This window comes from Bacillus rossius, chromosome 2 (genome assembly GCF_032445375.1).
Source record: "Bacillus rossius redtenbacheri isolate Brsri chromosome 2, Brsri_v3, whole genome shotgun sequence".
Lineage (NCBI taxonomy): Eukaryota > Metazoa > Arthropoda > Insecta > Phasmatodea > Bacillidae > Bacillus > Bacillus rossius.
In genome coordinates this window covers 25,245,159-25,269,128 of record NC_086331.1, presented here as the reverse complement: position 1 = coordinate 25,269,128, position 23,970 = coordinate 25,245,159, and the positions used below count along the sequence as shown (strand labels likewise).

At 35.4% G+C, this 23,970-nt stretch overlaps 2 protein-coding genes across 2 annotated transcripts in view; both read left to right on the top strand.

The window, feature by feature from the left end:
• The window catches only part of LOC134529183 (small G protein signaling modulator 2-like), a 312,573-nt gene that overhangs the window by 152,197 nt on the left and 136,406 nt on the right, over positions 1-23,970 (top strand). The window contains exons 6-11 of the mRNA XM_063363019.1: positions 6,503-6,570; positions 6,951-7,093; positions 8,906-9,046; positions 10,166-10,290; positions 18,691-18,758; positions 20,632-20,796. Of these exons, the coding sequence (XP_063219089.1) occupies positions 6,503-6,570; positions 6,951-7,093; positions 8,906-9,046; positions 10,166-10,290; positions 18,691-18,758; positions 20,632-20,796 (710 nt within the window). The remainder of the gene's footprint in view (positions 1-6,502; positions 6,571-6,950; positions 7,094-8,905; positions 9,047-10,165; positions 10,291-18,690; positions 18,759-20,631; positions 20,797-23,970) is intronic.
• LOC134529184 (tigger transposable element-derived protein 6-like) lies at positions 11,444-14,392 on the top strand. Its single transcript, XM_063363020.1, has 2 exons — positions 11,444-11,492; positions 12,041-14,392. Exon 2 carries the CDS (start codon positions 12,284-12,286, stop codon positions 14,060-14,062), a length of 1,779 nt encoding a protein of 592 aa, XP_063219090.1. The 5' UTR covers positions 11,444-11,492; positions 12,041-12,283; the 3' UTR covers positions 14,063-14,392.

The window sequence follows — 23,970 nt, the reverse complement described above, 5'->3', positions numbered from 1 at the left end:
AAAACATCTTAAGAAGAAAACAATAAATAGTAGTGAGCACCTATAAAGATCAAATCTTTAAAATATGGCCTCACATCTAAAATTATTAACAAACACACTTTTTCTCCCCTCACTTCTAAAGATAGATAAAAAGTTAGATAGGCCAAAGACAAATATCCATTAAATTGAGTTTTATCATGGACATTTAATACTTCTAACATGAACTTTGGGTTTCTGATTTTGTCTCTCTTTGCGAGAGTAAAGTACTTCCCAGTAGCATTCCATCCTGTAAACGAGAAAACCTTACTCTCAATTTTTCTTGAGAAATATCCAATAAAAAAAGAGGTTAAATTATCTACTCATAACGTTGCACTCGGAATCGCTAAGGAGTATCTGACTGCCTCGCTCGCAACTAGGGTTTATCCCAGTTAAGCTACATTTTTTTATTGATTTTTCATTGATAACATCACAAAGCATGTTTATTTTATTGACAATACAAGAAATTAAAAAATTAAATAACCACAGTACGGACCATCAGTATGAAATTTTATGCATTGTACATTTTTTCTTGTATGTTATTTAAAACTGAAATTTCTTGAAGCTCTCTGTGCATCAATGCCCTAACTCTATTACAAAAATGAGAAATACCATCATTTGAAGATGCTATCAAAATACAGTCATTAGTTCTTCACCAATTGAGCGGTCCAAAGTTTACTAACATGTTGAAATGGGTTTGGTATACAGCCAAACTGATAGAACTGCTTTCTTCTGTCTTTTGTTAAAAAAAGGTTAATACAACGCTGTTGTATTTATACAATGCATGTGTTGCGAACAGAGCATATGTTTTACGAGTTTTTATGATAAGTATGACCCACAAGTCTGCACCATATTTGTAGAAAATGACAGCTATGTGTAAATATTGTAACAATTTGTTATGTTTTGAAAAATAAATTATGTTGTGCATTTAATAACAGCATTTTGCTTATTTTATATACCTTCAACCTAGTAGTTGAACGTTTGTAGTAAAACAAAACAGACAAAAATGATATCATTTTCAATGAATAAACATGAATTTTCATGTTATCAATGAAACTTCAATAAAAAATTAAAACAAGTATCGAAGGTGGAATGGAACCCAAGTCGCCAGCATGGCAGTCAAGTGCTTTGATTGCTTGCTCACGTTGCATTAATGCTTCCAAGTTGCACGACATTACTAGTATGATGAGAAAAATTGAGAGTTAGGATTTTTTCTTTTACGGGGTAGATTGCTATTGGGAATAACTTAACTCTTGCAAAGGGATGTCAAAATTGGTAACCAGAAGTTCATACCCTATCGTTGTAAGCCAAATACATTACATTACTCTTATTTATAGTTAACTAAATCAAAATCTTAAGGTTTTAATGGGTGGGCCATAAATTTTTGCACTTTTGAAATATACATGAAAAAAAGTACAGATTGTATTCAAATAAATGTTTGTTTATAAGAACAAAAATATATTTACTGGAAAATCATTTCTTAAAAATAATGTCACCCAAATGGTCGCCATCTCCCCTCTGGCATTCATCAAATCTGGCCCTTAGATTTTAGAAATAATCTTGTTGAATGTATGACAGGTTGCACCAGCTTCCTGCATCCAAGTCCTATTGTTATAACCAATAAACTGCTGCAACTGTGGTTGAAAAAATTCTCACAGCATTTTCACATATTCTGCAGAATTAACTGTTACAGAATTACTGTGTGTATTTTCAAAGAAGTATGGGCCGATAATGTCTTTTTAAGAGATAGCCGCCCAACCCGTCACCTTTGGAGAATTTCAAATGTCATTGGTGTTTTAATTTCAGATGTTCTCCTTTAATTGGAGTAGCAGGGATACAGAACAGGGGAGGGGAGCAGGGCCACTTATGCACGGCACCTCGCTTCTTGGAAATTTAGTCACAATAGATCGCTTCACTGGAGAACAATGCACGTTCTGTGTGAAATATTTTTACAATAACAATGATTTTTACATCACTGCATGCCACGCATGACAATTACACAGTATTAATCAGTGCCCAAGTGTTAAATTAATTAAATCATGGGTTAACACTTTGAAGAAACTGGCACAGTTATCAATCGAAAACAAACAGGGTGGCCACGTAACAGGAGGAGCGAAGAGAATGTGGCACAAGTATAAACATTTCTGTATGAAACGATCCGAATATGTGGACGAGCAAAAGTTCAGATACTTTGGTGATACCCCGAACATCCTTGCACTGAATAATGAAATTGGACTTCAAACTGCATCCCTATAAAATACAGGTAGTGCAAGAGTTAAAACAAAATGATTTAATTTTGATAAAATTATTTGTCGTTAAAATTTTTGAGAAATTCAACAAAAATAACATTTTCTTTGCAGAAGAAGCCCACTTTCACTTAAATGGTCATGTAAATAAACAAAATTGGAGATTCTAGCAGGAAAAATTCCGAAATTAAAACATCAAAGACTATCCAAAGGTGTCGGTTTGGGCGGCGATCTCTTCAATGGGCATTATCCGCCCGTACTTCAGTGAAAATGCATGTGATAATGCTGTTCTGCAAAATATGTGAAAATGCTACTAGAATTTTTTAACCACAGTTGCAGCAGTTTGTTGGTTACAACAATAGGACTTACATGCAGCAAGATGATGCAACCTGCCATACATACAACAAGAGTATACCCGTGGTTAAAGAAATGTTCCCTAACAAGCTGATCTCACGCTGAGGAAATATTCCATTATCTCCCCGCAGCCCAGATTAACTCCATCTGATGTTTTTTTATGGGGTTATCTTAAAAGTCAAGTATATATAAATAAACCCGAGATGATACTCCAGTTAAAGGAGAACGTCTGTCAAGAAATGGTCAACATACCCCGAACTTTGTGTCGAAAGGTTTTCGAAAAAATAAGGGACAGAATTGAGGAATGCCTGCGGTGAGATGGCAGCCATTTGGACGATATTATTTTTAAGAAATGTATTTCCAATGGATTATTGTTCTTATAAATAATTATTTATTTGAATACAATCTGTATTTTTTTGCTTGGTTATTTCAAAAGTGCAAAAATTTATGGCCTACCCTACTTTCAGGACAGTTCTTATATGTGCAGGGCAGCAACTAGAGTCTCTGGCACCCGGGGCATGAATGGATTCATGTGCCCCCCCCCCCCCCCCCCCCCTTTTTTTTGCACATACCACACCAATAAAGCGGGGGGTCCGGGGGCCCTCCCACGGAAAAATGGTGCTATTTAAGCATTTTCCATACCTACATGTAACAGTTTCTGTGCTACTGTAACTTCCATGCATGAACCCACTATGTCAATAAAGTAGTCCGTATAATCACTAGACTTGTTCATTAAATATGTTGAGACGTTATATTGTAAATCAGATTAGACATTCCTGGCATGCAAGTTAAAAAACTTTTTACCAGTTACCAGTTGTAGTAGGAATTACAATGCAAGTGATTTCGGCGCCCCCACAGCTTTGCGCCCGGGGCGTATGCCCCGCTTGCTTCCCCCTAGTTGCGGCCCTGTATATGTGATACAAGTGCAGTATTTTAGTCTGATCCAACTCACACACTTTACAGCATAAATTTTCCTTTATCATAAATACATTTGATTGCAGTGCATAAGGATGTATATTATGCTGAGATGCATTTTGTAATATGTGACTGAAAAGAATGAATTTCAAGTATTCTAAACATGCAGCATACTAATTTTGCAGGATTGAAAATGAATTTGTTTGCTATGGAGATATGAAATTTTTATGATGTAACAAAGCTTTCTCCCTTTTCACACCCTTAAAAGATGAAATCAAGAAAAATGAAAAAATAAAATTTGTAACTCTACGAGGGGGGACCCCAAAAAAAATCCGGATTTTAGTCATAAATTTATTTATTACTTTTTTACAAAATTCCTTTTGTCACCTTCAAAGTACTCTCCATTAGATGTGATGCACTTATAAAGTCTTTTTTCCACTGTTTGAAGCACCTTTGGATATCTTCAACTTTGACATCCTCTGGTGCCATTTGCGAAGCTGTGTTTACCGCCTCCACATCATCAAAACGCTTTCCTTTTAGCTTTTTCTTCATTCTCGGGAACAGGAAAAAGTCACATGGGGCTAGGTCTGGCGAATACGGAGGGTGGGGAATGACAGACTACCCTTAAGAGGCCAAATAGGGGTTTACTCGTAAGGCCGTGTGTGCGGGGCACTGTTGTGATGAAGGAACCAGTCACCTGATCGCTGAATGATCCAGGGGGGCATCATCCATCAAAAGGGGGTTTTCTCTCTTTCTAGGAAACACAAACATAGGGGGCATGAAATTACCTGTAGCATTCATATATATTTCTGCTGTCACAAGCACCCCTCGTTCTGCTGATGTCAGACATCCTACCTGTTTTTTACCACATAAAGCAAGAATTTTGGATGGCTTGTTTGGTGCTGTCAACACACCTCCTTCATCAACATTGTAAACATCGTTGGGTGAGAATTTATATTTGTTAAACAGGTATTCCAACAAATCAAAGAATTTGCAGACTGCTATATGATTGAAACCCTTTGCTCTTGCCATAGAAGTTTTCTCAGTGTCATGTAAAGCTAGAGTAGGATGGCGTTTTAGAAAAGCATACAACCAGTCCTTCCCAGCTATTTTCTTTTCTGTATTAAATACATGAGGGAGGTTGTTTTTGTCAGCTAACTCAAATGCGAGCGTTCGTAAATCTGTGAGAGTTAGACCAAACAACCTCTGCTCCAAAAATAATATGTGATCCACTAATTCTCGTTCTTGAATATCTGAGAAAACTGTTTTGTACCTACCTAACCGTTTTTCAGCAGCTGCTTCGGAAGACAACCCCTTTTGGCGAGCCTGTTTTACCTTTCTCTCCAAGGTAGTTTGTGGCACACTGTAGGCTTTAGATGCTTTTCTGTAGCCCATTTTACCATCTAAAACTTCTTGAATTGCTCCAGCCATGCTTTCATTAGACCAGCTCTGCCTTTCAGTCGTTCTTTGATAGCACCCCATGGTGACATCTGGAAATAAAAATATTTGTATAGTTAACAGCAAACATAATTACAGCTACACTAATTTTTTGTCAAATCTAATATTTAAGCACTTAATAAACATAATATCATTGACTTGTATAAAAATTAACAGCTAAAAACATTTTTCTTCAAAAAAATTTTGTGTCGTTCAAAACGGGGACGTCCCCATTTTGTCCTACCCTAGGCGTCCCCGTTTTATCAGACCCTCACACAGTCTAACAAACATGGCGTATTTTCACTCACATGAAAGGTAAGTTACCGAATGGCATATCAAAACATTACTGGAACCTGTAAGAATCAATGCTGTACTTACGGTACCGAAATTCAATGTTCAGGTGTTGCTTCTTAAAATCCAACACAACATTTACGAAATATTGAAACCAATTCCAGACAATTTTTCAAACAACTCAATAATTAACAAAAACAACCGCCTGCCGCAACGTCTCACTTCACACTGATCTATGGACAGTGAAGCTTCATAGTACGGCGCTTATACACAGATAGCAGCACTAAACTCCGAGAAAAGGACCGTCCCCATATCACCCGCTGTCCCCGTTTTGGACGACTTTCCCCTACTTACTTAAAATTATTATGATGTTACAGTAGGATCTAAAAATTTGTGATCATTCAGAGATAAATTCTAAGGAAAGGGCAGTAGGGACTTTTGTCTCTCCAAAACAAAACTGGCAGAGAATGCTGTTAAGTTGGCATAAGTGATAACATTTGGACTATTAACATGAGCTACTGTAACTTTCCAAAACCCAGTATTGTGATAGAATACATTGTGTTGCGCACTCCATTCACACTGGTTTCTGCATATTGATGATGTCACAACACTTTGTTAGTTCAATGATTGCTAGCTGTATGTAAGTCCATAGCAAATAGAAACAGTTAAAACATTGTGGTATTGTGTTTAATGTAAGCAAGATAAGATTTATGTTACACAGTATTCACAGAGGACTTAAATCAACAGGATCACCAAGATTATGGTGGGCTCTAAGCCATATGGGTTCTGGCTAGATGCTCATAAATTCAAATAATGGTGGGCTTTAGGTAAGGAACATTATTGATGTAACGAGTGTAATTATTTAACTTCTCCAGCAGCAACCCCCCCCCCCCCCCCCAAAAAAAAAAGAGAGAAATTTTTTTTTAAAAGTCATTGGATCATTCTGCATGAGTGCATACTGCTATTAAAATCTACAAATCTTTCTTCAAACTTCTGACATTGTTATATTATGTGCACTTGTTAATTGTATAAAACAGGCAAATCAACTCGACACAGATGTTTTGGTAGCTTATGTCATTTTCAATATGTTGTATACATAGATTTATCGCTGACTGAATATTCATTTAAGTAGTACTCCTAGATTTAATAATACAGTATTTTAATGAATAAAATTATCTATGAAATAACACACATAACAAAAAACTACCACAAATTGTTTCAATATTCTATTCTTTGTTTTACAGCAAGTATTATGAGCGGAATTCTCTCGTGGCTGATCCAGACTATGGATCAATTCTCAGCTCATTGTTAGGTAAGTTTCTGGTTTCACTTGAGTTGTTATTTAAAATAATTCAGTGGCAGCTGGAATTTTATTGCAAAATGGCCTGGCAATCATTTCAGTAACAGCCATTTAAAAGTATTAATGCTTTTGGCATTAAAACTTGTTGCATGCCAGTATATATTGTGAGTGACCCTAGATTTCATGGATTACGCGATCCTGTCTTTAATGAGTGGATTAAATCTAAGTGAACCTTCGTGCTTATAGGAAAAAAATATTGAATTACGTATAAGTAATCTGTTTTAATAAAGATACAAATAAATGAAAAACTATTAAGTAATCTCTTGTGTCATTTTACACTTTATATTATTTCTGATAACATTATTTTGAATGTTTTTTTTTTTTTTTTTCAGTGGGGCCATGTGCACTTGACTACTCCAAGACAAAGACACAAGATCATTTCCTAACAGATCCACCAGCAGATGAGCTTGTTCAAAGAAATCGTATTTCTAGTGGCCACACTACTCCTCCGTCGTGTCGCAGACCTGTTGTTGGTGTAGGTTGAAGAATATAATCTAATAATACTTCTCAGATAAATGAATTGCCCATTAAGATATAGTCACCTCCCGGCTCTTGTATCTTTGGTTATGGGGGAGGAGGGAGAATGCGTTTTGGGGATGGCAGAGTGAATAGGGTGTGGAAAAGAGGGGAAATAAGCTGGGTGTGAGCGCCAGTGTTTGTATAAGAAAAAATTAATTGCAGTGTGCGGACTCACTAAGGGAGCACAAGGTGATTGACGGTAAAGGGGTTTAGGCCCCATGGGTATGTTGGGGTGCCGGAAGCGAGAACTACACAAACCTGCAGAGACCTCCCGGCCAGTACTGACTGGACACAGAGATCTTCTCTCTGACAGTTGGCCAACAAGGTGCCTTGTTTACTGAGTTAAACATGATTGAAGATGTGCTGTGTTTTATGACTCAGTTTGTTACAGTCCGCGGGACATGCAGGCACACTCACTCCAACTGAGACAAACCACGGGAAATAACTGTATGTTTTGAATCACACCTGGAGTTTTATCATTCCTAGCAACAAATGAAAATAATTTGAAAGCAAACAGTGGGAAAAGTGGTTCTATTCTCACTTCAAAATTAAATTCTGCTTATGCTCCTGTCTGACGTGAATAAGGTAACCTTTGGAACCAAACTAATTAAATATTGGTTAAAACTGAAGTGAAACAGGGGGATTGAATCAGATAGGTAAATGTTAATGTTGGGGGGTCCCCCGGTGCGCGAACGTGTGTGGCCTCTCTGAGTGCCGGAAGACAACTGCTTCCATCCGCCGGCCAACATGGCGGCAAGAGCAAGCATTGCGTCATAAATGCAGTAATTCAAGAGGTTTTGGTGTAACTGTATTTGCAGTGTCTTATTGAATTCACAATTGAATTAAACCTTTACAATATTACATTAGTATAAAAGTGACAACATATCAAACAAGGCAGCTGGGAAGTAAAACATATTGCACTCACTTCACTTGCGCCCGAAGCACTGCGAAGCATAGGGCGCGTGCCAAACGTGGCATATACGCTGCACACGCAGAGAACGTTATGAGTGTGGGAGACAAATTAAATGGTTGTTTTGTGAGGGGGGAGTGCATACTATAATGGTATTAGGTAGGACCCAAAGGTACCGAGGGTTGGTGTCGACATATTACAAATATTAAGTATAACATGATGCTTCTTGAGTAAATGTATTGCAAATAAACATATAACATATATCCAAATACTTTCCATGGTTCAATAAGCATTAATTCAATTCTAACCATTAGGCAAGCCAATTAACTACAAAAAAAACTTACACTTTTTAAAGACTAAAATGTTATTATTATGATTGTGTTTATATAATATTACAGATTGAATTTTTATTATGACCTAAATATTTACAAAAGTTTTTTTTACATATAATGTGACTGTAAGTTGCTAAAAAATATTGCTTCAAGTTCAGCTTATATTTATTTCTCCTTGAAAACATTTTGACTATTGCATTATTCTAAATAAAAGTTTTCTTATTATCATCTTACCAAATTAAATTATTCCCATATATTGCTCATGCATGTTATTGTAATAATGGCATAGATCCAGCAGGGGTGGCAGTCTCCCCTGGAGTCATGAAGCCCCTCTCTGAGGGGGCCTGCTTGCACTTACAAAATCATAAATGTGAAATGGGAATAAATTGGCCATCCCACCTTCCCCTTCTGGGAATCCTACAGATTATTGCCCATGATTGTAATTAATATTGCTATTATGGTGAAGTTTTTTTTTTTTTAATTTAATATGTAGGAAAACTGTTGAAATAAATTTTATTATTTTCAGTTCACACGTAGCTTACAAGCTGTCAGCTCAGAGGAGGGTAACCGGGTTGTTCCTCTCTCTGCAAAAGACTATGTTGAATCTCTTCACCAGAATAATCGAGCAACTCTGTTATATGGGAAGAACAACGTTTTAGTTCTGCCGGTATGTTATGTATGGTAAATTTATTTATTTTATAACTTATTTTCTTGAAATAATTCATAAATATTTAAGTATAAGAATAAGGCTATATGTACATTTTAGTTTATGTACACATGCGAATTAAATTTTATAAATGGATTGGAACATCATTATCGCATGGAGAAATTCTACATGCAAAAATATCATAGGGAGACACATTAATCATAGTTAACATTTCTATACAGTAACAAGAGATGCAAACCTACATAAAAACAATAAATCAGGGCACATGATACTCAAGGTTTCCCACTTATCATACACATTATACATATGGCAATGTAGTTATGATTACTTCTGAGTTTGATACTATTTTTGCATTTCCTGTGATCTGTCTAGAATTTGTTTCATTGCAGTATCAAAGAAATGAAATGCATAGTTAATTCATGGTTTTCCTTCCCATATTCAATTCTGAAATAACTAAATAACTTCAATTTTAATTGTAAAGAAACAAACACATTTATTTATCTATTGTGCTTTCATTAATAACATGGTTATGCAGAGATAGTCTTAAGACATCTGAACCTCAAAGATTATAGTTGGCTCCAAGTTTGATTACTTTTAGATACATTTTTTAAAGTATTTATTATGTGATAAGAACATTATTCAATTTTGTTAGCTGCATGAGAAAGCTACATTATATAAATATGTATGATAATTGTAAAAATAATTTAAAAAATTTTTTTTTAAATGTAATACTGAAGTTAAATCATATATATTTTTATTTTCATTACACTGTTGTATGTCAGAAACAAGACTCATAATTTTAATTTTTAAATTTTTTTAACTTAACTTATTAGACAAAACATTTACTTTCTCACAATGAAAATAAATAAAATGCATAAATATGACACTGTAAATATATAGGCCTACATTTGTAATAAATGTATTACCAAAATTTGTATTAAGTTGTAGTAAAACTTGTGTTTTCTTAAAACACAGACACTATCAATCAAATTTTTTGTTCACTGAAGTTTATTTGCTTTCATATCAAATACAAAATAATGCAGTGTACCTTTAGAATATTATTTTGATGTGTAGGCTATATTGGATAGTGGCTGACTGTACACCTTTTAAACATTTCAGAAAGATCTGAACGAACCAATACCAGGATACCTCTCGCTTCATCAAACTACGCGTTCACTCACTATTAAGTGGACTCCCAACCAGTTAATGAATGGTTACATAGAGTGTGAAGTACAAGATAAGAGGTAAGTTAAACACTTTTAAAATTATAATAGGTTCTTTTTCTTAAAAAAAAAAAAAAAAAAAAAAAAAAAAAACACATTATGTATACAGTTGTTAAAGTTAAAAATTTTGTTATAAAATTTATACACTCTGCATAGTGTTTTCTATAGTTTGTAGATGAAACTGACATTTTCCAACTGCAGTCTGTAACAATCCAGACCTCTGGCTAACTCACGATTGGTTTATAAATAGTTGAAGAATTTTGCTGGGTGCCAAGAACCATTTCATTTTCATAGAATTTTACTTTTTGAGGTTGTGACAACTTTACTATGAAGATTGCCGTGCATAACTAAAAGCAGTCAAAAATAAAGTCTGTTGATTTTTTTTTTTACCATATTCTGAACATAGTCACTATTCTTGCACAGTAACCTTTACATCTATAAAAAAAACTCGCACATCTTTTTGAATTACTTGGGTTAGTCACTTTAACACATTTATTTACAGTGTGTTTAATTACATCCTAATTACACCCGTGGTCACTTGCACATCTTCTTGGCGAGGCCACAGATTTACCAAAAACAGCTCCGGGCCTACGCTGCCACCTGTGGCCATAAGCTTCTAATTACAGTAGTCCCTACCAATGTTAATAACAGTACAGCTCAGTCCACAAGTGTGAAATTCTTCTCAACACAACATAATATATTTAATTGGCGAATCGCCACCTAACACACCTACTCTCGTAGTAGCCCAAGTGCAGTTTAACATGGCCATCTACGACTACAGTTTTTTGTTCACTGTGACAAAGACTTGCATTCGTGATGCCACCAACAACCAATCACAGAACAGCTTTTAGTTTTGACTAATGACAAAACACTTTTCTGCCATGAAAATAGACCATCATCATTTGAAACTTTGCCCACAAGACTCTGTCGTCGTATGGGCTGTCTCGTGATTGAAGTACTTATAGTTTGTGCCTGGTGAGCTCTCGAGGGGGGTTCCTGGCATCGTGGCTGGATACAGCAGTGGTTGGATCGAAAGTAGGGGAGAGTGGGCCAGAGTGAGACATGGGGTACAGTGAGACATGTCTTTTAACTCCAACTATTATTAAATGGAAATTTCTTTCAATATTTCCCATGTTGGTACCCTTCATGACCTCCATTTTTATTGTGTTTTAATGTTGATGACACCTGATATTAACCAGATATTTTAAAGTGTTGGTTTTCAGGTAAGAAAAGAAATATTTTCTTTCCTTAGTTTATTATTTTTCATACTTATATTTGTTGTTATATGTTACTTATTAAGACATTAACTTAATGTGCACATATTGAGGAATAATTAATGGAGTCACAGACATGCTGGTTATTATAGGTTAGGATTTTTAATTCATAGATATGTGTGTAGTAGTGTGGGGCACAATGAGACACAACAGAATGGGGCACAGTGAGACATGTCTCACTGTACCCCATGCTTGTAAATTTAATAGCTAGCTTCCGTTTCGGGAACATCCAGCCCCACATTAGATTTTGCTAATTTTTAGATGACTATATGAAAAAAAGTTCTTGGTTACGTTATGCAATTTTAACTGTTAAATATTTATTGTCACACAAAAATGTTCTTTTTTTTGTTAGATAGGCATATATATTCTATAAAATAACAAAGCAAAACTAACATCAAATTACTTTATACTTAATTTCAAGTTACATTAATTATCAAACTTACATATCCATTTAACCCATTTTATTTTTAAAAAGGTTAAAAAAAATTGTTTTTCAGTCATGACACGCAACAGGAAGAGAAAAACAACTATTGGAACATTTAAAGAAGATGACATGAGAGCAGCTGTAAAACTTGTGGAGGAAGGCTTGTCAGTGCGAAAAGCTGCAAAAAATAAAGGTTTAGCTTTTCAGACACTTCACAGGTGAGGCTTAGTTATATGAGATTCAGGCCTACTTATGGTTTATAAAATATGTCTTTCTCAACAAAATTGTTTCGTGTTTTAGGTATGTGAGAAAAAAGATGAATAATCCCGAAATGGCTAACATGAGGATGTGTCCCAAGTACAACAGTCGCCAAGTGTTTAACACTGAACAAGAAAGTGAGTTGAAAGATTATCTGTTAACTTGTTCAGCTATGTGTTATGGCCTGAGTTTGATGAACTGCAGAGAATTAGCATTTGAAATGGCATCAAGAAATGGTATTGATTGTCCCGAAACATGGAAAATCCAAAAGAAAGCTGGAATAGAGTGGGTCCGGGGTTTTTTGAAGAGGCATCCAGACTTATCCCTAAGGCAGCCAGAAGCTTGCAGTTTGTCACGTGCTACATCATTTAATAAACACAATGTGGGGCTGTTTTTCGATAAACTTGAGACTGTGCTTAAACGATCTGACCACTTCTCCAATGGATTGCGTATTTTCAATCTTGATGAAACTGGTTGCAGCACTGTTCAAAAACCAACCAAAATCATTGCAGGAAAAGGAGTGAAGCAAGTTGCAAAAGTAACAAGTGGCGAGAAAGGCAGCCTCGTCACATCATGTTATATTGTCAACGCAGCAGGGAATACTCTTCCTCCAGTCATCATCTTCCCAAGAGTGCATTTTAAGGAACATATGCTTCATGGTGCCCCCACTGGAAGTCTTGGCCTCGCAACACAGTCAGGATGGATGAATGGTGAACTCTTTGTTGAAGTTTTGCACCATTTTGTGAAGCACTCATTTTCCTCGCTAGAAAATCCCGCTGTTTTGATACTGGACAATCACGAGAGCCACTTAAGGATAGAGGCTATCGAGTTAGCCAAGGAAAATGGGGTAACCATTTTAACAATTCCTCCTCACTGCAGTAATCGCCTTCAACCACTTGATGTATCAGTGTTTGCGGCCTTCAAGTCTTTCTATAATGCTTCGGTTGACTCGTGGATGATGAGAAACCCTGGAAAAACAGTTTCGATATATGATGTGGCAAGTTTAATTTGTAAAGCACACGAAAAAGCAATGACACCCGCAAACATCACATCTGGATTCCGCAAAACAGGAATTTTTCCTTTTAACAGGAATGTGTTTTCAGAGCAAGATTTTTTGGCAAGTGCTGTGACTGACAGGGAAATTAGTCCTACACCAGAAGCTACGAGACCGTGCAGTAGTAAAGACATTCCAATCCACAATTCAATGGTGATGACTGGAGATGGACATTCTGAAGAAAATAGCTTGACACCTAGTTACATAAGCCCAGTAAACATACATAACTATCCCAAAGCAGGAAAGAGATTGGAGTCTGCTAATAAAAGGAAAAAGGGAAGATCTTTCATTCCAACTGACACACCAGAAAAAAACCAACTTGCTCTTCAATACCAACATAAAATGAACAGCAAGAGAGGTCTGTTCAAGAAGTGTGACCCTAAAAAAATTAAATTCACTGAGATTTCAAATGAAGATGAAGAGTTTTCTGAATCTGATGTTTCTTCAGACAATGAAGTAATACAACTTCAATCATACGACCAACTTGCGAGGAAGCCTAAGGAAGGTGACTTTGTTCTGGTAGAGTTTTCAGGAAAAAACACAAAATTTTACATTGGGGAGGTGCTACGAGAAATAGACATTGAGGATTATGAAGTCAAGTTCCTGAGAAAAAGTGAAAAAATGTGGAGGAAGTTTTTTTACCCATATGTTCCAGATATTGCATCAGTTGCTACAAAAGATATTAGAGCATTATTGCCTGTTCCTTCTGAACATGGAAAAACCAAAAGACAAAAGTCGTACCTCAAATTTTGTGTAGATTTTGGACGGCTGAATGTTCTATAAATTTTTCCTGGCATTTATGTTGAAGTGCAGTGATTGTTGTTAGGTAAATCTGATTGTTGTATAGCGTATTCAGTTTTTCTCATTGTGGACCACTGTCTGTCTCACTGTGGAACATCTGTGGGGTACAGTGAGACGTTTGATATGTAATGAAGAATTGCATTTTCTAAGAAAAGGTCTCATATATTACGGAATTTATAGTTTGCAATAATAAAGAGCATTAATCAGGCTATTTTTTGGCATAAGAAGATGTCTTTAAATGTAGAAAAGTAAACAGTGATTTCAAATAAAAAATTTTGTGTCTCACTCTGGCCCACCCTCCCCTAAATAACTACAAAACAATGTTGATGTATTGCAAAAGAGGTAACACTTTGCATGGTGCTACCACAGCACTCAGCCCGTGTCGTATTGGTGCCGAAGCACGTCTCTGCTTACTTATGAACTGCACTCGTTACGGTTACGACTTAAGCCAGGGTGTGGCAATGATAACGAGTGTCCATCTGTTATGTGGCGTGAAGGTCAGAGAGTTATGATACAAAGATCCACTCTTATTGACACATAACGTCTGTGACGTAGAACACAGCAAACACTATACGAGCGACGGAACACGGGACATTGAACACTACACAATTAAGTAAATATCACACATGTGGCAGATAGAGAGTTTATACGTAGCACTGCTAGGCAAGGACGGTGGCAGCTTGTCACACCTCGTGAGTTGTTGAATTCAGTTCAGTTATGTTACAGGCCAGAACGGTGATGATGTTTCGTGAGAGACGAGTGGTCTCTGGCCTTATTCATGGGCAGCGGGCCCTCAGTAACAAGTTTCTCACGTGGATGAATGTGGCCTACCGCAGATTCCTAAGGTTAATGAATTATTTAAAAAGTTATGTAGAAAGTGAACACCATTAGCATGTAGATGGCCCAGTGCGGGCGATGCTACAAAGTTCATGAGTAAAACCTCCTACTTAAAAGATAGGTGTGTGCACGCTGCCCGTCATCTACAAAGAAGGAAAAGTTAAATTTGAAAATTCGTTACTATGAATGAAATAATTAAGTTATGTGGCGGGTTCTTTCAAATGGCACCGAAAGCGGGGCTGGCCACAGAGCCGATATAAAAAGATAAACTTACACCATGGTGGTTACAGACGGTGATGGCAAGATATGTAGATCATGTGGTGTGTGGACACGTCCAACCCCTGTGCCAGGCGAGTGCGGAAACTGGCCACCAAGGGCCACGTTTCCCTCGCAAAGTGCCCATAGTGCAGGAACGACTTGGGCTGAGATTTGTGGTTTAGTCGCATGGTGGTCTTTAAAATAGGAAAGGCAAATGATGACAAATAAATACATTACAAAGTCTGGGAACTACAGCCGACAGACAAATACACACATGGTGATGGTGAATGAACACACACTTCAACACTCGATAGCTGCGTTGACGGTTATCGATCCATCGACCTCGGGTTGTTTCCTTCGCTGCACTCACGAACACTACCGATGCGTTCGTGGTTCGCACACGTTACAGGGGCGAGCATCGATGTGGCATAACGGCCTGTGTGACAGAGGATCACTGACGGTTGGCGTCAAGCGTTTACTCGATACGTGATCAATTTTCCCACGCAAAATTTATAACTATCTTTCGCTTATGATGTAAATGGCAAAACTATTCCCTGAACGTATCCTCAGACAATGACTCCAGAAAATAATACAAAAGAAATAAAAACTTGTATGAGTAAGCAAAATTAAGTTAAAATAACTTTAAGTGACTTTTTCATAGTAAAGTACAAACCATCAGATTAATTAAAAATCATTAAAGAAATGTAAATTATGTTCATAAAACATGTGTAAATTCACTACTACATCTCAAAATAACAAACAACTGTGATTTACCTAATGATAGAAAACCTAATCCAGTATCATTTCTGATTAAAAAAACAAATCTGTAATAAAGTCATTTACATTGTGGAAAGGGCAGTAACCTGGATTGTTAAAAGTCTAGATGGCTTTTTCTTGTCCAAAATTTTCACTGAATACATTCCAAACAAGTTCATCCTATGTACACTAAATGTATTATGACTACTTTCTCGAACCTTATTTTGTTTCCTAAAATTAAAATAAGGGTGTTCAGAAAATCTATTGATATGAAGTTATTGTCCGTACAAAACAAAAATAATGTTTAAAAAATTCAATCTTTAGATACACATTGCAGAGAAAGGTGCAGAACTTATTACAGGTGTAGAGCCTCTTGAACTTGTTAGTACGAGCCTATTTGGAAGTTTCAGATCATGAAGGTTCTGCTCTTTAGTTAAAAGCTATGACTATTAATCATCCATTAACCCAGTTATCATTTTTGCACATATAAGTTAGTGTTTTATGATGAGTCTTATTTATGATAAATGTTTGTGGAGTCCAGATGTTTTTTTTTTTTTCTTCAAAAATAACTCAACAGCTTACTTTTATCACTAAATATTCTTTATTTCTCCAAATTTGTTAACTTACTTTTTTAATCAAACTTAATGTCTTATTGACAGCGAGGTCATTAGAGACGAATAAACTCAAAACAGTTCAAGGAAACAATGTCCCCACTCACTACCTCCAGCTAGCTCAAATTAGGTGATAAGTGGAACATACAGGTTAGAAGCAGGTCACGAAGAAATTACTGCTCAATGTTCGATGGATTTCCTGTTTCTTTTATTCACTATAACATCACACCACATTCCATATAATAGAGCACACAAAAAAATTTAAACTGTACCTCCAGAAAGGAGAAAAAACACGTAGATTCTTACTACGACTACATTATATTGCCCAGATCAGTTCCGGGGAGCGACGGCTGGAGAAAACACTTTGTCGCCTCGCTGTGAGCTTTGCCTACGACTACGGTCAAAAATTTCTAATTTATTAAAATGTCCGAAGAGAAAAAAAAAGGTTGTTAGGCGTCGCTCGGACCGTAGCCGTTAAGTTGTAGTTCAATATAACATTGCTATATGATGCGAGCCATCGCCCGACCACGACCTCTCGGCACGGTGCTCAGACAATGACTGTTCTTACAACCTTCCTTTCCTTCATGCAGGCAGTGTCCTGGGCTCGCTGACGTAATTTTCAGCCAATCATGGCGCATAGCAACAGAAGCTCCCACGAAATGCTTACTTCTGTTCCCACGACGCAGCGATTTTGTCTCTTTCTCACACTCCCGTGACCGTGACTCACACGCCTAGCGTGTGAAACAAAGCCTCAGTCATGGAAATAACGAAGGAAAATCACGTCAGCATGCCTTCCCACACAAAGAAGCCAGCAAAAAAATTACTTCAAAAAATAAACTTATGAATTTTAAAAATAAAAACAATAAACATGGAGAATTACATTTACAATAACTTTGAAAAGGAAAAAAAAAACTTTACATCATTTGAAAATCTAACCTGAAATTTGACAAAAAAAATTTATAACAAAAGATTATTACTGGATTGCATGAGGAAGGTTGTAATCTGGGTTGTTACAACATGGCTTCAATTGAGGAACCATCCCAGCAATTGCCTGGATTAATTCCATGAAACCGTGAAAAACTAAAAACGGATAATCATACCTGGATTCAAAGCTGGGTCCTCTGAAATACTAGTTCAGATGAGGTGAGATGAGAGGTTTTGGGAGCTGTTCGGAATGCTGTTGGTGGGGGGGAATGGGAGTGTCTCGAGAAAACCGAGTTGTTCACAGTAACATCCGCCACGTTTTCTACTAGATAACAATCTTGGTTGGATCCCCAGAACTCAAACCTGGGTTGCTTTGATGTGAGACTAGTGATAAGGTCACTACACTTTTGTGACCCATTTTAATGGGTTGATAATTATCAACAAATTAAAAAAATAATGGTTGAGAAAATTTGCAGTACCTATATCATGTTTATTTAAGTTTCAAATTGAGAGCACAATAAAAAAAGTGTATTTAGTATTAAAAAATGTTTCCTTTAAAGTTCAACAGTGAAATTTTTTTTTATTGACAACTAGTAATCATACTTACTTACATTGTCAATAGAAAATGGAAAAATAATTTTGTTAATGTCATTAACTTTGTTTGTTCAGTTGATATTAAATTTGAATTAAAATTCTGTAATAACAAAATCAAGCAAGTGAAATGAACATTGCCTGTATTACTAATCAGGGAGAACATAATTAAAATGATAAACAAAGTTATCCTTACATGAATCAAAAATTTTATTAGGCTATTGAATTTTTGACCATTTATTCAGTAAGTTAATTATTTTCCAAGTAATACAAAGTATAAGTATAGTAAGATTCATATAAAATACATGTTACACTAGGCTTGAAGTATTTAGTGAAGTGTGTGATTTTATTTTGATTTCTGAAAACTCAGAAGTAGGGGAAAAAAAAAATGGAATTGAAGCAGAAAAAAAGTTATTTGTTTGCATATTAAGTTTTTAGATTTGGACTTAAAAAATGTCTGTGCAATAGAACTGAAATTTTTTCTTTGAATATATTATTTTATTTTTATTTAGGAGTTTAATTTTTAATTGTTCAGTGATTTACTAAATGGAAACATTTTTACAGGCCTCCAGATTTACTTATTATAGTTTGAATTTATTCAAAACATGTTCTCATAAAAAAATTTTGTTACAGCTCCTTCTGGGACTATGCTCTCAACATGACGGTGGAAGAAGTTGTGTATGTTCACTGCCATCAGAAAGGTAAAATTCTAAAAAAATGTTTAGGTCACACCTTCAGAATATTCCACTCAGTAGCATATGTACATATTTTGATAGTCACAATGTTTTTCTTTGGTCCTCTCACAAAATTGTATTGGTTTTAGTTTTTGCTCATGTTCTTTTGCTTTGCTTTATTTTTTTAGTTCACCTTTTTTAACATCTTTATGATTTTTAGATGACTTCTAGCATCTGTACCATATTTATCTTATAGGCATAAGAGAATTTAAGACTAGATGATTTATTTAGCAATAAGTCTGTAAAGGCATCGGAGTGTGTGCAGTTGTCGAGGCAGCACCCAGATCGCTGTCCTCACCTCCCCCACCTCCTTCTCCCATCGCTGAGAACCACTGCCTTGCAATGCATCGTCTCTTGTCTCTCGCCACGCCCCTCATGCGAGCGTCGAGCTAACAAGCAGTTTTGGTGCAGTGGGTTCAGTAGAGTTCACAGTGTGGATGGTTGTTTTCAGGCCGATGTTAGGCCAGTAATTAGTACTTACACGTAGATAATGTTTTATCACTAAGAGACTAGGGGGAGTAGAGTCCAGCAGACCATGAGCCTCACCCAGTCATGTGCCGGGCGGGGAGTACTCGCGATCGAGGGCCTATGTTCGAGTTTCTGCTAGCGACCCGTCCATGTACAGGACAGAATATTGTTAAGTGAATAAATGACATTATTTAAATATCAAGTGTGAGAATCACCAACTCACAACCCAATCTGATCCCAAACACTTCCCCTACCAAATCCCAACTCCTACCCCTTCCCTTTCCTTCAAGTGTTAACACTGGTGGTGTCATATAATGAAGAATGTCCCCCTTACAAATGGTCCCCATTACATTGGTTGCCAATACATTGGTAATTTTTATCATAATTAACATTTGCTTTTGCTTAAATGTTCTTATATGTACTAGTTGTTATGGGTGCAGTGGTTGACACCGACGGCAGACAGTTAATGAGATGTAAGCTGGCGTATTATTGATGTATGTTGTGTATCATCTATTATACAATGAAATAAATAAAAATGAAACATGGCGCAGTCGAGAGGATTTTGTATTAACCGAAACTGTTGCGATGGCAGAAAGAGAGATGTAAGATGGCATCTTATTGATGTATGTTGTGTATAAGCTATTATAACATGAAATAAATAAAGGTTGAAAGTTGAAACACTAGTATTTATAGAAGCATAGTCTTTAAGTTTGATCATAATGAAGTGTCTGCCTGAGTAAATAAATTTATATCTTCACTTAATAATTTTTATGTTCTAACTTTAAGTATGGTGAGGGGTTAAGTTTTGAAATGAATAATAGCATTTATTGAATTATCTTTGCATATGGGAAGAATAAGCCTTCAGATCACAACAATAGCTAGGTGAGTTTTAAATAAATATTGTAAGCCATCACGCTACTTCACTCCAGTCATGCCATGGTCATATCCCCACAGCGATGGCCGGGGTACAATCCAGCTTCCAGGCTGATCACATCATCAACTTAATAAAATATTATGTAGTTTTGTTAAAATTATTTGACATTTATATGTGAATATAGTGTTGCAGTAATATAAGATCATGTTTAAAGGTAAATCTTAAAGTCTTATGTAAGCTATAGTTTTTGGTTAACTGAATAACTATTTGAGCATAAACACACTTGGGACAGGAGTGAATGCAGAATTTGTTTGGGAAATAGAGGGGGGTAATAGAACCACTTTGCCCGTTTTTTGGTTTCGAATTCTTTCCATCTGTTGGTTGTAATGGTAGATTTTTTAGGATTTCAGGGAGGAGACATTGTTTCTTTGAGTTAAACTCATTTTTCTAAAAATGCATATTTTTTGTGGCTAATGCCGGTTTGTGAATACTTTCCAGCCGACTCTGGCGGGACAATCGTGCTTGTGGGTCAAGATGGAATACAGCATCCACCTATTCACTTCCCCCGAGGCGGACATCTGCTTGCCTTTCTGTCGTGTTTGGAGAACGGTTTGCTCCCTCATGGCCAACTTGACCCACCCTTGTGGTCACAAAGAGGAAAAGGTGAAGACAATGATTTGTGATGTATTATTTACTAAATACTAGTGGTTTACAAATGCAGCTACACTTGTGTTTTAACAGTGTTGTGTATGATATCTAAATAAATGTTATAATTGAGATACCTATAAAAATTATGAAAATAATACAATATTTGCAAACTGTACATAAATAGCAGATAATATAAAATATTTTATATGCCTTAAGGGTGTAGTCCTGTTTCAGGTAATTATTTTATTCATGTCTAATACGGTTAAAATTGTAGACTTTTTGAGTGGCCGAAATTCAACAAAATGAAAAATATATAGTGCATAATTTTTTCTATAATTAGCTGGCAAAGATGAATTTTTAACATTTTTATGCTGTATGGATAAGGGGAACTCACTGGAATAAATAACTGACAATTTTTGGGTTTTAAGGCAATGCTAGTGGCTAACGTGTTGTATGGTTTAAAATTCTTTCAGAAAAATTTATTTAATTTTGTTTTGCCTTTTAAGCTGGAATCACAATGCTTTAACAGGCTCTATATGAATGGCTCGACACGCTTAGTAGCCAATGAAATGCAAGGTCGCTATGACATCACCCCGACAAAATATGTGCCCTGACACTTTAATAGCATAGCGTGCCTTCATCTGTAAACGGATGTAATCGTATTGATGGTCGAAGTTGTTATTGTAGATTGGTGAAGATTTAATTTAAGAATAGACGAGTTTAGCGAAGAACTTTTACTAAACATAGTTCAGGCAAATGGTTTTCTGTATGACATTGGGTTGATATACTTCAGAAATGAGCCAAAAAAAGCATGGGCTGAGATAGCATGTTCTTTTCCTTTTCCACACAGATTTTAGCACATTCTATTCTGCATTTTAGGGAAGTATTTGGCTTGGAACAAATTGCCGACAGCCAAATCAGAAATCGTCAGGTTAATGTTGTCATGGTATTGTGACATTACAGTATTAAAACTGTTATGCTGGAATGCTCTATGTTGGGTTTGTTGTGTCACATTTGTTGTGGAATTGAGACTCCAGCTTTAAATAAAATGGCCAGGTAAAATTAAATAATTTTTTTCTGAAAGAAACCATATTAAATAGCACGCAGTAAAATTGACTTTAATCAAAAAGTTCCAGTTTTATATTCAATTTCATTCTCCTTAGCCATGTTGCACGAAAATGTTAAAAATTAAACTTTGCCAGATAAATGTGCAAAAAGGATACTATTGTGTCTGTGTCTGCCTCTGTGTCTGTGTGTGTGTCTCGGTTTCTGTGTATGTGTCTGTTTGCATCTGTGTCTGTGTATGTGTGTTTCTATGTATGTGTTTGTGTGTGTTTGTGTATGTGTGTGTGTCTGTGTTTGTGTATGTCTGTTTGTGTCTGTGTGTTTGTGTCTGTGCATGTGTGTACACGTGTAATTTTTTTTTAATTTAGTGATAGTTGAGCCACTCAAAAAGTTATCAAGTTGAACCATGTGGAATGTAAATATAAAATAACAACCTGGAATGGGATATACACCCTTAACATATTAGAAAAAATGTTAGTGGTCAATTATTAACTGAGGATTATTTAAAACCAGCTACAAGTAGATTGTGTGTGTACAAAGGTTTATATATATAGGAATATATATATATATATATTAAATATTATATATAATATATATATATATGTTTTGATGCTTTTCAAACAAACCGTAAGGAGTAAAATTAGTATCAGCTAATATAGAATAAAGAAGAAAATAAACATAAACATAAAGGAAAAAATTATAAATATTAGCCAAGAAACTGAAAATAATAAAAATCAATTTACATATAACCTCTTGTAAAAATAAAAGTTAAATCTAAAAATAAACTAACCAGAGGGGAAAAAATACAACAAAATATTAAGGAAATTTATAGTAAAGTTTTAGGTGAGAATAATGTACGTGACTTAAAAGGAAAGTACAAATAAAAGGTATAACATTTTTGGATTATTTAAAATATTTTTGACATCACAAAATTTTATTTGAGTGAGTTTTGGGTGATGGCCTGTTTACTAACTTGCTTAGTAAACTTGACTAAATTAGTAAAAAAGCAGGTTATGAGAATTTACTACATTCGCAGGAAAATTGAACGTAGGGCCTCCTAAATACCAAGTGACATGATGCATCTAAGTGTCAAAGAGGGCATGCAACCTGCCCAGCTAATGGGCAGAAACTAAGAGAGGGAGCATTTTTGACAAAATAAAGAGCAGTTTCATAAATATAAACTTGAAAGGACTGTAATTTTAGCACCTTGTAGTAGTGAGGTTTGTAGCAACAAAAATTTTACACATTTAATTTTGATAAATTTTCTGTTTGTAACAGTGATCATTCTTTCAAAACACTTTAACTAGCTAATTATAGACTATCACCTGCTAATGCACATAAAATTTTTAAAAAAACCTACTATTAATGATATATTTGTTCAAAAACTTACTTCACTTAATGGAACGGTGTATTTAGATAATACAAACAAGTATTTGTATTAACAGGGCATATATTAATAAGAGTTGCACAATCAGAAGGATATTTGTTTCATTGTTACAGTAGGGTTTAATTTTAAAAAAAGGAAGGTAAATTTAATTATTTTTACAACACCTATGCACTATCACGGTCCATTATGCCACACAAATGGAAGTCATACTTCACTTTGCGATTGATGCAAGTCAAGCTGTGACTAGTGCCTATGAAAAAATAGTGCTGTGTTTGAACATCTACATCTTTCTGCTTTCATTGGAAGTGAGAATAACAACAGGAAGTAATGTACAAAAGTTTTTTCACAAAGTTGTGGGAGCAAAGTCCTTCAAACTGGAAATTTCTTTTTAAAAACAATGTTATTAATATGTACATATGCTTACAAAAACTACAAAATATTTTGCTTTATAATGACTTTTCCTCTGATGATATAAAATAAATAAAATATTTTTTGTATTATTAAAAATACTGTGAGACAAACAAAATTAACAAACATTGAAATAGATGTCCTTGATATTCAAAATCACTAAAATAATAGTTAAATAGTTTTTGATAATTTTATTTTGCAAAAAAATGTGTTTCATCATTGGTAGTAGATGGTTCAATTTCATGGAACGTGGAACAAATTATGTAAAGTAAAAATAAACCACAATAAATTATTAAACATAGCCATTTACCAAATATGTATGCAACATG

Excerpts from the sequence above, each read along its gene's own strand:
- LOC134529184 (XM_063363020.1), top strand. The coding sequence starts at position 12,284 with ATGAATAATCCCGAAATGGCTAACATGAGGATGTGTCCCAAGTACAAC.